Consider the following 14040-nt stretch of genomic DNA (forward strand, 5'->3'; position numbering starts at 1 on the left):
CTTGTCGGGAAATCAGGAGGTGTGAGCCCTCGACAAGCGGCAGATGGAGCGTGGGGCGATAAACGCTCTGAACACTTTCCCTAAGGATGGTCTTTGAACGCACCTCTCGCTACTTCGGCCGCACTTCTCGTTGAGCACAGGAGATTTCATGTCAACTATTGCAGACACGTTGGATGAGAAGAGTCCGCGCTCGGAGCGGAGTGAGATGCGCGCAACAAGAGGATGCCAGCCAGGCGTGGCCAATGTGAGGAGAATGCGTGGGGACTGGGGAGGATGTATATAATCCCGTCTTTCCCTTCTCATTAGCGCACATATCAAAACGGAGGACCAGAGGACTTCCTTCAGTCTGCATGGCTCGGACATTTTCACCACTTTCCCCTCATCGCGCCATTTTAAATGCCTTCGCTTAGTTTAAACCTGACCGCCGTGCACACCATGGCGGAGGTGGGGACTTTGTTTGGAGCGCTCGACTTGGATTTACAAAGTTTGCCTGCGTTTGGGAACGCGCCCCAGCAGCCGGAGTCTCCCCTGGGCTTGAACGAAGGGGGGCTCCAGCGGGGGTCGCCCAACGACTTCGGCCACCTCAAAGGCATCCTGAGGCGGCGGCAGCTGTACTGCAGGACGGGCTTCCAGCTGGAGATATTCCCCAATGGGACAGTGCACGGAACCAGGCAGGACCACAGCAGGTTTGGTACGTCGTTGAACTTGTTGAGATGCTCCTTAACACACACACAAATCTAATCTAACAAGGAAAACAGTGCTCACCCTTTTTCATATCTCTCTTTGTGCATGGGCGTGTACTGGAGCTACTGTATGTCAAAGTAATGTAGAAAATGATGTGGAATAAGTGAGCAAAGGCATGTCAAATTGACTTCCTGATAATGGTCGCAAAGTGGCTTACAAAGGGCGTGCTACAGAATGGAAAGTGAGAAATTTAAAAAAATTAATGAAAAAAAAAAAAAGATCTGCAAAGTACACAAAGTTACAACAGGTGGCCACTTTTTGAAAAATAATGCTTGCTTGTAATATTAGTTGGGTTGAGCTATTTATAGTTTTTGGCTTTTTGTGTTGGTTTGTAACTTTTGCAATGACTTTTGAGTTTAATTACACATTAAGTGGTGAAGTGCACTCAAAGCAGTCACGCCTGGTCTCCTTAAACTGTCACTTATCTACCAAGGCCTACATTTGAATTCAGAGGGGGCAAAAGTACTCATACTCTGTACCTAGGCAGAAGTACTGACATTTGAGTATACAAAAAAAAGTACTGATTCAATTCCTTTACTTGAGTAAAAGTAAAAAAGGTGCTTAAGTATTTTTTTTTTTTTTTTTTACTGTCAGTTATATATATATTATCCATTTTGATAACATGTCACAATGGAAAAAAAATTCAAATAAACTTCCCTCTATTATTCAAGTTAGCTAACGTTGGCCCAGGCTTCTATGCAATCAAAACAAGTTAGCTTATGTGAACTGAATAACAAAAAAAAATACTAAATAGGCTAATAACATCCAGAAAAACACAATTCTCTGAAATAAGGGAATTAAATATATGGGTAATATCTTGCATCTTCAAATCTGTCATCATCGTTGGTAAAGCTCATAAGTCCCAAAGCTCTCAATCATTAAATCAAAATCTCAACTGCTGTCTTTTTTTTTTTTTTTTTTTTTTTTTTTTTTTACATTTTATCATTATCAGCGGAGGTTGGAAAAAAGGTTATGTCGATTTTGACAAAGTAAGGACTAGAAGAGATCTGCTTTCACAACTGTGTGAAGTATAAATAAATAAATAATAAATACCTGACAAAGCTAATAAAGCACAGTCACAAATTAATTGTACTTTGGACTTCCCATCACTGTTTCAATGAAATACAAATTGAAAAGGACATTAAAATATGTTATAGTTATTCATTCATAATTCTATGCCATGCTATACCAGCTTGCTTACTTGACTTACTTGGCGTGCAAGTAAGTGTACATACAGTATTGTTTGCAGGTGATGCAACACTACCAATTAAATGAATCTCCACCGGTGTCACTCTTGAGCTCTTTACGTCCCTAGTGGATGTACGACCGTGTGTCGCAGTCAGCTGGCGTGCAGGGAAAAGCAAGCCCCCCCGTCCCCTTTGGGCTCTGGCCACAGGTGTCTCCTCTCGTCGGCCGCAAACAAGTGCCGCGAGGGTGTGGACGTGTAGCATGCAGACATGAAGCGTGCAGGTGCAGGCTGAAGCAGAACCATTGGTAGGCTTCCAGTGGAGGCTTCCAAAAAAACAGGCCGATGCGCATAAAAACGATGGGTGGGTGGTCCTCGTGTTTTGTCTCTGGCTCGACTTAAGGTTCAGATGCGAGCCCTTTTGTCAGACATGGCTCTGATTAAAAAGCCGCACTGTCAGTGTTTGGCACCCCGTGAGCTCGGGGGAAGATGGGGCCCAGGTGGCCGCATGCCGGCCTCTGCCAGCTGGATCATCTCTGACTACTAACCTCTTCATCCCAGGATCCTGGCTTTTCATTTGCCTGCTTGTTTCCCACCGTTTGAAGTTCATGTACATTTGCACTGGAACTTCCTGTGAGTCAGCATCGGAGGCACACACACCTCAGCTACCTCATAAAAGTCACTGCTAACTTGTGGCATTTCTTTCTTAGGGGGGAAAAAGCTGGGCCACCAACTATTCACTTGACTTAGAGCCAAATATTTCTTTTACTGTACTTATACCAGTTTGAAACCACACACAGAAAACAAAAAAAATCACGACACAAAACATACAACAAAATGAGTATCGTCTTACAGCTGTGCGTCAGATGCAAACTTACATTATTAAAATGCCTCAAATATAACTTGTGGGTTGCCGTATATGTTGCAGAGATGAATGGTTGGTTTTCAGGATGGTGTGTCTATCATGGGACGTAAGGAAACATGTCTTACATATGGCAAGCCCTTTTAACATTTAAGAGCTAACCCAAAACCCGAAAGGTATCTTCACCTGGGACTATAACGGGCCAGAATCAAATTGTAGTTCTCTCAAACTGAAATATCGACAATTCAGTTGCAGATATTCTAATTCACGGAGGGGATATCGGCAACTGACTTGTAGATATATGTAATGAAAAATCCAATGCACATAAATGGCGAAAGTGAGTCCATTTGTCCTAAGCGAAATGTAGTTGCGGATATCTGAAATATTCTTTTTGACGAGACGAAACTGACAGATATAACCAAAAAAAGTAGTCAACCAATCAACAGACAGCTACTTCATGCAAAGTCGCTCCAGCATTGATTCTATATCCTCGATATACAGCTTGAGGTCCATGTACTATGCTCTTTGTCCTCACTAGGAAGACAATTCAACGCACTACAAAAACATCGACTGTTGTACTAGGAACGTTTTTCCAATACTGCCTTCCGCTACTGTCTGACATCTCTACTACTAGTACCACTAGAGTGAAACACTAGGTATTAACTAGTACAATTTCATAATGTCACTAGTTTACACTACAGGGACACAGTTGTCAACTAGTGCACAGTTTTGCCTCACACGTAGCAGTTGTCCTACTGGTCTGCCAAAATCGTTCTACTAGCTGTTTGCGCATTTATTCACTGTACTGAAGGTCCATGTAGGTACAATCTTTTGGCCTCACTAGTAAGATAATTCAATGCACTAGAAGAACGACGAGGGCGCAGTAGCAGAAATACTGTCTTACTAGTAAAATAAAATTCCCCACTGTTGTACAGTATGAGATTTCTGCACACTAGTAGGACAATTTAAACATACATTATAGTAGGATAATTACACTACTAGTGAGGCAAAACTGTGTACTAGTTTACATCTGGGTGCTACCAGTACTACTGAAATGCTAGATGTTAATAGAATTGTATTATGTCACTACCAGTACTAGTAGCATGCAGTTGTCCTACTAGGATGGAAAAGTTGTCCTACTCGTGAGGGAAAATAACATACTAATACACGGAGCTTAAGTTGAATATCAAGGGTATCGTATAAATGCTAAAACGGGTGGCCATGAAGCGGTGTGAGCATTTATTTGCAGCACAATCATTTTCATTCATAATTCAGCGCACTGGTAGGATATCGAATAAATGCTCTAATGCTTTACGGCAAAACATTTGACCATTTATTCAATATCATTGCTATTCCACATTTCCATAAAACCATTTGAGCATTTATATTCGTTGTCTTACTAGTGCGCCGAATTGTCGTAACAGTACGGACAAAGAATATACTGGTACATGGACCTTGACCTGGATATCGAACAACTGCCAAAACAGTTTGCCATAGACTGCCTTGTACAGCATTTGTGCAAATAAAGACCTCCTCTCAAATAAAGGCTCCTTCAAAGTGGCACCTGATACGCCACTATTTGAGAAAATAATTGCTTGTCACTAGGCAGTGTTGTTAGTAGGCAATTACACACAACACAAAAGGATTTCATTTAACACAGCACAACAGGACCGGACCCTTCCGCGAACAGAAAAAACCCGTACTAGGTAACTCATGCACCCCCTAAAACAACGTAATAATTGCCTATAGATGGGACAAGATGGCAGCAAAGCACTACGTCCTTATTAGACAGGACTATGGCCTGACTAAATGACACTCCTCCTCTTACTTCAACATAGTTCCTTGGCATCAAAAGATTGCACCAAAGAAATACTTTTACATTCGAAAGGAATTTGGCCTGAGCTCAAACAACATCGAATAGGTGAGTTGTTCAGCAAGTAATGGAGTATGGGTTTAAAAACATTAGTATATAGTGTAGTTACACACTGTATAAGGATTAGCTGACATGCTCATTTATTCAGATTGATTTAGCAAGTGTCTATCAAAAACAACGCCATCTTCTGGGGCTGTCTCCATAATGTAAGAACTTAGTATCCCAGCTCTCCATGGAGAGACCACAAGAAGGATTTGGTGGATTTGTGAGCAGATAAAGAACCAACAAAATACCAACCTCATCGTCTAAGCACACAGACGTGACTTCACTTTCTGCGTGCGCACAGCCCAGTACTTCCTGACCAGTGTGCATGTTTGATCCCAAGGCATCCTGGAGTTCATCAGTCTGGCAGTCGGTCTGGTCAGCATCAGGGGCGTGGACGCTGGACTCTACCTCGGCATGAACGAGAAAGGAGAGCTCTATGGGTCGGTAAGTCAAAACCCTCCATTTCTTTACACTCCTTGCCCGGTTGTGTTCGGTATGACAAAAAACGAACCTGGTGGACGGAGATTGTCAATCGTGCTGAACATTGCCAACGACATGGTGCCCATGATTCACATTCGGATTTAGAAATCTTTATTTATCCCCTTGGGGCAACATGGCAAAAGCAGTGATTTATCCACACGGGAAGCTTTTGACCAGAGGCGTTTGCTTAAAAGCTGAAATTATATTTCCGAGGTCACTTTTCCTTCCCTGTGCAACTTTCCATGAGAAAAGACCACGAGAGAGCTGAAGGTGGTGCAACTCTTCAACAAGAGGTATACGGACCATCTGAGCCTTGCAGTTTGACAGCTCATTTTAGGATGTAAAATTGTTGAATATGAATTTTCATTGATCAAGAATGGCGTTTACATATATCTCATATATGAAAAGTGACTTTCCAAAAGGAAAAACTTACTTATTTCTATGAAAGATGATGCGAGTTAATGCTGGGGGGAAACCAGTTTCAAAGCTTGTTTTGATATCAGGAGAAATAAACAAAAGAAACTGAAATCGAATGTCATCGCCATTTGCGTTTTCTTTAAGCCAGTGATTCTCAAAGTTCGGGACTCGTAGAACTAGTAATACGTCGGCTCCCTCAAGTGGTACATAAAAGAATCACTGCCTGAGTGCAGTTCAGTTGTATTTAACTTTTTAGAACTATTCATTGGCATGTAATCTTATAATCATGTTAACTGTTTGTTTAAACCTTTTATTTAGTTACAATTTGTATTGAACTTTTATGTGCAATACATTTTAATTCAATCATCATGTTTCTACTTTATTTAAATTTAAAAACGTACTATCGTTATGCGCAGTGTTCATGTTCGCACTGTGCATAATGTTACAGTGGCTTACAATAATATTAAATATACTTCCTCATCGTGGACCCCCTATTTTCAAGGGTACACAAGTAATACCATTGCGGATAGCACCCCAGTCCACCTCGGAAGGTCCAGGAATGATCTTTTATTCTTTGTATATCCTCTTGAAAGTGTTTGTTGGCAAATCGCAAACGCAATCATCTGGGTTTCGGTGCGTTGTCAAGGCTCATTGGCTGATAGGAAACTGCAGCGAGACACAACAAATATGTCTCACGCGCTCCTCTCGTAGCTCCATCTCTTGATGCCTCACATCGATGAATGAACACTCGACAGCTCATAAGGCAACCAGAAGACAGACACGTTTTACTTTGCAGCATTTGAAATGAAATCAAAGTAGTTATTCAAGCTTGTAGCAATGCAGAAATATTGACATAAAGTCTTCTCAAAGTGGGTCCAGGCCTTCAGAGGTGTTCTGAGTGAACTTGATGGCCTTCAGCATTAAATACGGAAGCAGACAGTTTGTTTAGTTCTCCCAGAATCTCCCCCTCTTTGTCATGCCTGCAGTGTTTTTTATCTCAAGAGAGAGGAAAGAGATGAAGACAAAGCGGGCAGAAGTATGTGAGGGTTATGTGTATCAGGTGTCCCAAGGCATTACCTGGGGGCCTCTTGGGGCCCACCAGCCCCCCCCCCCCCCCCCCCCACAACCCACCAGCCCAGACTATTCCAAACAGAGCCCACCTTTCTACCTTTAAGCACGCCCATTGTGTTGAGAGTGCAGATATTGTTACTGCGTGCTATCAGAGTCTGGCATCCAGGAGCTTTGACCCCCAATATTTGTCGGGGGGATTGGGGGGGGGGGGCAGATGGGTGGGAGGTGGGGTGGGAGCTTATCCATCCATCCCTTTTGAAAAGGTTCCCGTCTGAAAATTATTTGTCGCGGTAGAGGGGGCTGCCGGAAAGCCAGGGACCCCCAACATGCTCGGGCCCTGAGACAGTTGTCCCCTTTTCCCCCTGAGCATCCTAGTTTATGTTCCGAGGAACTACACGGCACATTAGTTCTCCCAAGACTGCCTCAGTCCTTGCTGTTTTACTGCACTTCTCCATTTTATTTTCTATAGCACTTATCTTCATTAGTGTCGCGGGCAAGCTACAGCCTATCCTAGCTGACTTTGGGCAAAGAACCTGGACTGGTCGCCACTCAATCGCAGGTCACATATAGACAAGCAACCATTAAAGGTCCCACATTTTACTAAACCAACATTTTCTAGTATTTGGGATGTTATATTGGCTCTATGGTGCCTCAGTAAACGTGAAATATGAATTAAAATCATCCACACATTCCCGGGTTGCGGACGTTTTTCTGCCGAGAGGCCTGAAATCTGATCATTTGAATTTCTCAAGCTTAACTACGTCACTAGCAAAGAGCGCCGCGATCTCACGGAGGCAACCAATCAGAGGAAAGGGGAAGGTCTTTGCCAAATATGGACAAAGTGGATACAAAACTGGGTCAAACAGAAGTAGCTGTCAGAGGGGCCTTTTTCTGGACACTTGTATATGTTTTTTTTAAATGAAATTGACACTTTCATACATGTCCATGTTACAGTCACTCTATGGAGGTGTAAATAGACAAAATATGGGGCCTTTAACACTCTCATTCACAGCCATGGACAATTGAGAGTCCGCAGTGAACCGAACATGAATGCTTTGGGACTGTAGTAGGAAGCCGCAGTATTTTCACCATGATAGCCCTTTTTATTTTGTTTTGAATTCCACTTCACATACTCTATATATAGATTGTAGTATACATATGACAATGTTTACTACTATTTTTTAAAAATTCACATGTCTGAATAGACCGCCCCCATTTTTACCTTTCACAAAGGTACTAGTCAGGGAATGTATGTACAGGACAGAAAAATGTGTAAACTTATTTTTAAATTATATTCTTGACAATGGTCTATCTTTCTGGCCTTAAAACATTAGCTGAACAATATCCATCCATCCATTTTCTTTTCCGCTTCTCGTCACTAGGGTCGCGGGCTGCTGGAGCCTATCCCAGGTATCTTCGGGCGGGAGGCGGGGTACACCCTGAACCGGTCGCCAATTGGATGGACCCCTGCCGTGTAGCTAAATAAGATAACAAAATATGCAGTAATAGTGTTATTAACAATATGTTTATGAGGCACTGTGTTCATGATTATTCTTAATCGACTTTTTGGCAGGCCTCAACATGGCTAAAAACTCACCAAATTATTTCCCTGTGTATCCTGGCGAAAATTTTAGGGCTTGAATATTCACTGTCAATTTCAGTATATATAATAACCATTTTGATAACTTGGCATAATGACAATAACTTCTGCATACAAATTACAGTACTCCCACTCATTAATTAACTTACAGAGTAGTTATACTGAGTGAAAGAAAAAAAAAAAAAAACATGTCACACCAAGTGGTGACTAGCATTGCTTGACTTTTATGCCGTCAAAACAATGTGTTCTCGACAACATGACGTGCTGACATAAAAAAATTCTCCTAATTAAGGCTGTGGATGGGGAATATCTTGCTTCTCCGAATCTGTTGTTGTCGTCATTCATGCGCCATGTAGTTGCTCTCCTTGGATTTCTCGCTGGAAAAGACCCCAAGATCTCAGTGAATCAACATCTCAACTGGTTGACTCTCTATTTACATTTTTACTTTTTTTTTATGTTGTGTCATCATCTGAAGTTGAAAAAAGTAACAAGCCCATTAAGTAAAGAGTAGAAAGTACAGATATCTGTTTTAAAAAGTAGTAAGTTCATGGAGAAAGTTGTCAGGAAAATAAATACTCAATTAAAATATGAATACCTGAAAAATCGACTTAAGTACAGTAACGAAGTACAGTCGAGCCCTGCCCAGACAGCTGCAGCGAAAAGTGAAAACACGCAAATCAAATCAAATCTAACTTTTGTTCTATAGCACCTCTCATACATAAAAACGCAACGCAAAGTGCGTCACAAAAAATAAAAACAAATCGCAACAATACAACGGATAAGAAAAAAAACGCCTCTCCTACCCCCACGCAAAGACAGACCCACACACACACACATACATACAAACACACAAATGCATATATACTAACTGTGAGTAGTTACATGGCTCTGCACTGAGAAGCCAGGTGAGGCAAGGCCAGCTAATGGGAGCATCCACACTAAGAGGTGCCACAGCCCACAACTGCAGGGAGTGCTGCTCAGGAGACCACCCCAACCCCAACAGACCAGAGTAGACCTTGCACATTGTGCAGTGTTTTGTCCAGGTTGATCTGCAGGTAATTCACTGCCATCCAAGACTTTATATCTCAAATACATGTTAAAAGGGCATCAATAGGCCCAGTTTCTCCAGGAGACACGGCAAGATACAGCTGCGTGTCATCTGCATCACTGTGGAAGCTTACAGTATGCCATGACTCCTGATCACGTCCCCAATTAATGGAAAGCACGTAAAGATTCAAAAGTAGTGGACCTAAATTCACCCTTGGGGCCCCACCCACTTCATTTCATGTGTTCCCGAAGAACACGTATCCATACTTAAAAAGAAAAATGGATCTGAGGGATAAGAACTGAACCAGTTAGAAACAGTACCAGACAGGCCAACCACTTTTCTGAGTCCGTTTAATAAAATGTGTGTTTAATAACATCCCGGTGGGATGTGCCCGGAACACCTCACCAGGGAGGCGTCTGGGCTTCCTCAGTGTTCTCAACCAAAAAGGTTTTGTAATTGCATGTAGAGGTCACAAGATGGAGGCAAAGCACGTAAACCCGCAGAATCATAAAGCACCACCACCATGCTTCTAGCATGTACACAATCATAAACCCATGTTACATAAAACAACGGTATTCAGTAGCTAAACCTGTAGTATGTAAGTATTTTTTTATTTTAAAAAAGTTATTTTCATGCAAATCACTACTAGAAGAGATGACACCTTGTTGATTAAGCCTATCAGCTCCTCTAACATGCTATGTTCACATGCTATATTTTTCAGTACTTAATTTTTTTTTATATTTAGTGAATGCCTGATTCGTTTCCTGCACTGCCCTCAAGGCCATGCACCAAAAAAATACTTAGCAGAAATGACGGCACGGAAATTATGCATTTTACCCACCAATGGGCAGCGCAAGGCCCCTTGTCTTTTGTAAAAATAAATCACTCAACATATTATTTTGCGTGTCTGTAGCTCTAGTAAAAAAATAAAAATAAAAAAGTAAAAAGTAAAAATCATACAATGATTACATATAAATGAAAACATCCATCCATCCATTTTCTGAGCCACTTCTCCTCACTAGGGTCGCGGGCATACTGGAGCCTATCCCAGCTGTCATCGGACAGGAGGCGGGGTACACCCTGAACTGGTTGCCAGAACAATCGCAGGGCACATACAAACAAACAACCATCCGCACTCACAGTCACACCTACGGGCAATTTAGAGTCTCCAATTAATGCATGTTTTTGGGATGTGGGAGGAAACCGGAGTGCCCTGAGAAAACCCACGCAGGCACGGGGAGAACATGCAAACTCCACACAGGCGGGGCTGGGGATTGGACCAGGGTCCTCAGAACTGTGAGGCTGACGCTCTAACCAGTCGGCCACCGTGCCGCCTAAATGGAAACAAAAAAAATAATACAAATCTCTTAGCTGCTCAACAAGGTGCCTGATGTAAAATACATGCACTGAACAATGCACGGATAAATGCAGCAATAATAAGGACTAAGTCACTCTGTCTGCATTGTACTGTCTGGGATATTTCTGATATCTTAATCAACAATTGCATCTTCTGAAGAATCCATCATTTCCCCCCACTGGTTGTCCTTCAAAACAGAATAAAAATGTTTGCGAATGTTATAGAATTATCACATCCAACGGCCCCCTACGTCATATCAAAGCGACCGTTTCTCATGTTGTAATTCTGAAATACTGTATTACTGAGCAATAGAACTGAGGTAGTTTAGCTTTAAATGCAAGCATGTAAGCCAATCAAACCAATTTCTCATCAATAGTACTAGCGAGCGTACTAGCCTAAATAAGAGTACCAACTGACATGGACATACAACTATGCGCACTCGTACTTTAGACAAACGATATAACACAAAAACTCATAACTCACCTTTTTGCCAATTACACACAATGACAAATCTTTAGGAATACAGTGGACCCTCTCTATTCGCAAGTGATAGGGACTGGGCCAGCCCGTGAATAGCAAGAATCTGCTGATAATTGTCTCCCATTATAATTGCATCGGAAAAAAAGTATATATATATTTTTTTTAAACCCCAAAAATCTTGACTAACCGCGTTAATCAATAAGCGTTTTGGGGGTTGGTCCCACCGCACACAAAAACAGAAAACAATTGGGGAAGAAAAAGGGAAAAAAAGAAAACAATTCGCAAATAGGTGAATCCATGTGTCCCGAACTGCAGGAATGCAGGGTTCCACTGAATGGGCAAATTGTAACAGCAAAGTGGACTACGTTAGTAGCTGCATGGGGAGAAAAGCAGAAATGTTGATTTTTTTTTGAAAAACAAAAAAAAAACATTATCATTGAATTATTGTTCAGCATAATTATGAATTATACTGAACAACAACACTGAGAATTCTACCAGATAGCGCTAAAGTAGTCATTTTAATGCCAGAGCACAAAAACAGCTAGGAGACGATATATTCAGTAAATAACGGAGTTTAGGTTAAAAAAAAAAAAAAAAAAAGTTGTCAACTACCGGTATTTATACTCCACTTCTTCTCACCACTGGAGATGACACAGATTCAAAGCAGGAAACTTTTTTGCTGTGAGGCGACAGCCCTAAGCACTTGTGAACCTCATTGCCTCTGAGTAGGCGGGCCAGGGTCAAAAGTTAGAGGGGCTCTTCCTCCGCGACGAGCCACCAGACCTTGACGCGCTTGCAATGTGATGAAGTTAGTGTCTAATAGGATGGTCCGGTCATGTGTCCTCCGGGTTGTGTTTACAGACAACAGCTCTGCTCAGCCTGACAGACCATCAACTAAACCCCGCAATCACTTAGACGAGGGGTTCCTTCTTCAATCTCTTGAGGGGATTCTCCCTCTGTGCGGGCTGCTTACAGACCAGAACCAGAAGCAGGCGTTGCATGACTGACTGATCTTTGGCACCAGAGGAGCTCGTAACCTTGTGTCTTTCGATTGCTCTCACACACTCAGTCAGCCAGCGAGCACTCACCTGCTGAACCGGCAGCCATCGCTCACGCTGCGCTGTCAGGACAGCTTTTAGAGACGCTCACTGTGTGTGTGCGTGCGCCTGTTAAGCGTTCATGTTGCATTACAGGGAGGGAAATGATCCCCCACGCCCCCACCCCACCCCCCTCCCACCGTGCACAACGAGAGGTCAGCAAGTCTGTGGAGCGAGTGAGGAATGTAAAGTGAAAAGTCAACCCTAATGACTCGCCCTCGTCATAATGAGCACCTTCTTAAATGAGTTTCTGCGGGTTCAGTCGAGCTTCCACGTTGCTCTATGACACGCAAGCGATATCGAGGGAAGCCCGACGGCGACCCGATGCATCGTTTCAAGCTCCATTTTGAATCACCAGGACCGATTTCAAGTTGATACGATATGTTTGAGACACTGTATCTATGTCCTAAGTTGATGTGCAATATTATGCTTGTGCCACAGTGAGGCCGTACGATGCATGCCTACTTATCTTTCCTTTTATGTTTACTTCCTTGCTGTGTTTCAGCAGCGTGCTTTGATGCTTTCTTTTTTTATGGCTGTTGGCTCAGTGAGATGGATGGAAGAACAGCTTCCTATTAAATATGCCAACCTACAAGCCGCAAAAGTGGCTTGTGGAAGTGGCTTTCCTACCTGCCATTGGTGATATTCACCCGCATTTGGGGGGTTGGCGGGTGTTAGTGTGAAGCCCTGAGTACAATACTACAGGGTTATGTTATTAAAAAACATGTCACAAAGACTTTTGTTGGTATTGGGAGTGGAACAGATTAATGGCATTTCCATTCATTTCAATTGAAAAGGATGATTTGAGGTTTGTTTGTTTGTTTTTAGTTAAAAGTGAAGTGACAGAACAAACTAAACTCGTATGTCAAGGCAGCACAGTATTTACTCAGCCTCCAATTAGCTGTTATCCCTCTGTAAGTCACAGCCCCTCGAGGGAGATTGTCCATCCATCCATTTTCTGGAGAACGACAGTATTCCTTATTAGGGTCGCAGGTGAGCTGGAGCCTGTCTCAGCTAACTGCCAGCCAATTGCAACCTGGAACCTCTCTGTTTTCATGTAGAAAGACCCTAACGTGTTGTTTTTTTTCCCCATCTCCTTGCAGAGGAAGCTGACAGCAGAGTGTGTGTTCAGGGAGCATTTTGAGGAGAACTGGTACAACACATACGCATCCACGCTGTACAAGCACAACGACACGGCACGCTTCTACTACGTGGCCTTGAACAAAGATGGCTCGCCCAGGGAGGGCAGCAGGACTAAAAAGCAACAGAAACTCACACACTTCTTACCGCGACCTGTGGAGATCGAAAAGATCCCTCAGGCCTACCGGGACCTCTTCCAGTACAGGTGACCACAGCTTGGACAACTGGTCCCACTTAACAAGAAGAGGCGGCCACAGGGGGTTGTTTGCTACAAAACTGTTTACCCTCCGCTGAGGTCAGCGCCTCGGCTCGCTACCAAGAACACTGATACAAACATCTTTGCATGTGCTTGGATGTTGCTTCATTACGTTTACAGCGAACCAGACCGCTGCGGACGTGGACAGAGAGGACGCTCCGATCGGGCGCCACCTTTCCCTAGTAACCACTTTTCTTAGAGATCATTTAGCACTAAGCTGGCGCAGAACCAACAGACGGTTACACGTGATGGGAAGCACTACAGCTAATGGAAGAAGAGGCATGTTTCCACATGGACTCAGCGAGAGAAAGGACAGGAAGAAGGCTCAAGTATACAGTACACAGACTGGGCAAGGTTCCCATGTTCAAGTGGTAAGGTACTGAA

General features: G+C 42.9%; 1 protein-coding gene across 1 annotated transcript; it reads left to right on the forward strand.

Annotated features, from left to right (window-relative positions):
- Positions 1 to 250: 250 nt before the first annotated feature.
- Positions 251 to 13698, forward strand: fgf16 (fibroblast growth factor 16). Its single transcript, XM_061686078.1, has 3 exons — positions 251 to 691; positions 5051 to 5154; positions 13364 to 13698. The coding sequence occupies exons 1-3, from the start codon at positions 397 to 399 to the stop codon at positions 13607 to 13609; spliced, it is 645 nt and encodes a 214-aa protein (XP_061542062.1). The 5' UTR covers positions 251 to 396; the 3' UTR covers positions 13610 to 13698.
- Positions 13699 to 14040: the final 342 nt, after the last annotated feature.

Source organism: Phycodurus eques, chromosome 9, assembly GCF_024500275.1.
Source record: "Phycodurus eques isolate BA_2022a chromosome 9, UOR_Pequ_1.1, whole genome shotgun sequence".
In the NCBI taxonomy this organism is placed as follows: domain Eukaryota; kingdom Metazoa; phylum Chordata; class Actinopteri; order Syngnathiformes; family Syngnathidae; genus Phycodurus; species Phycodurus eques.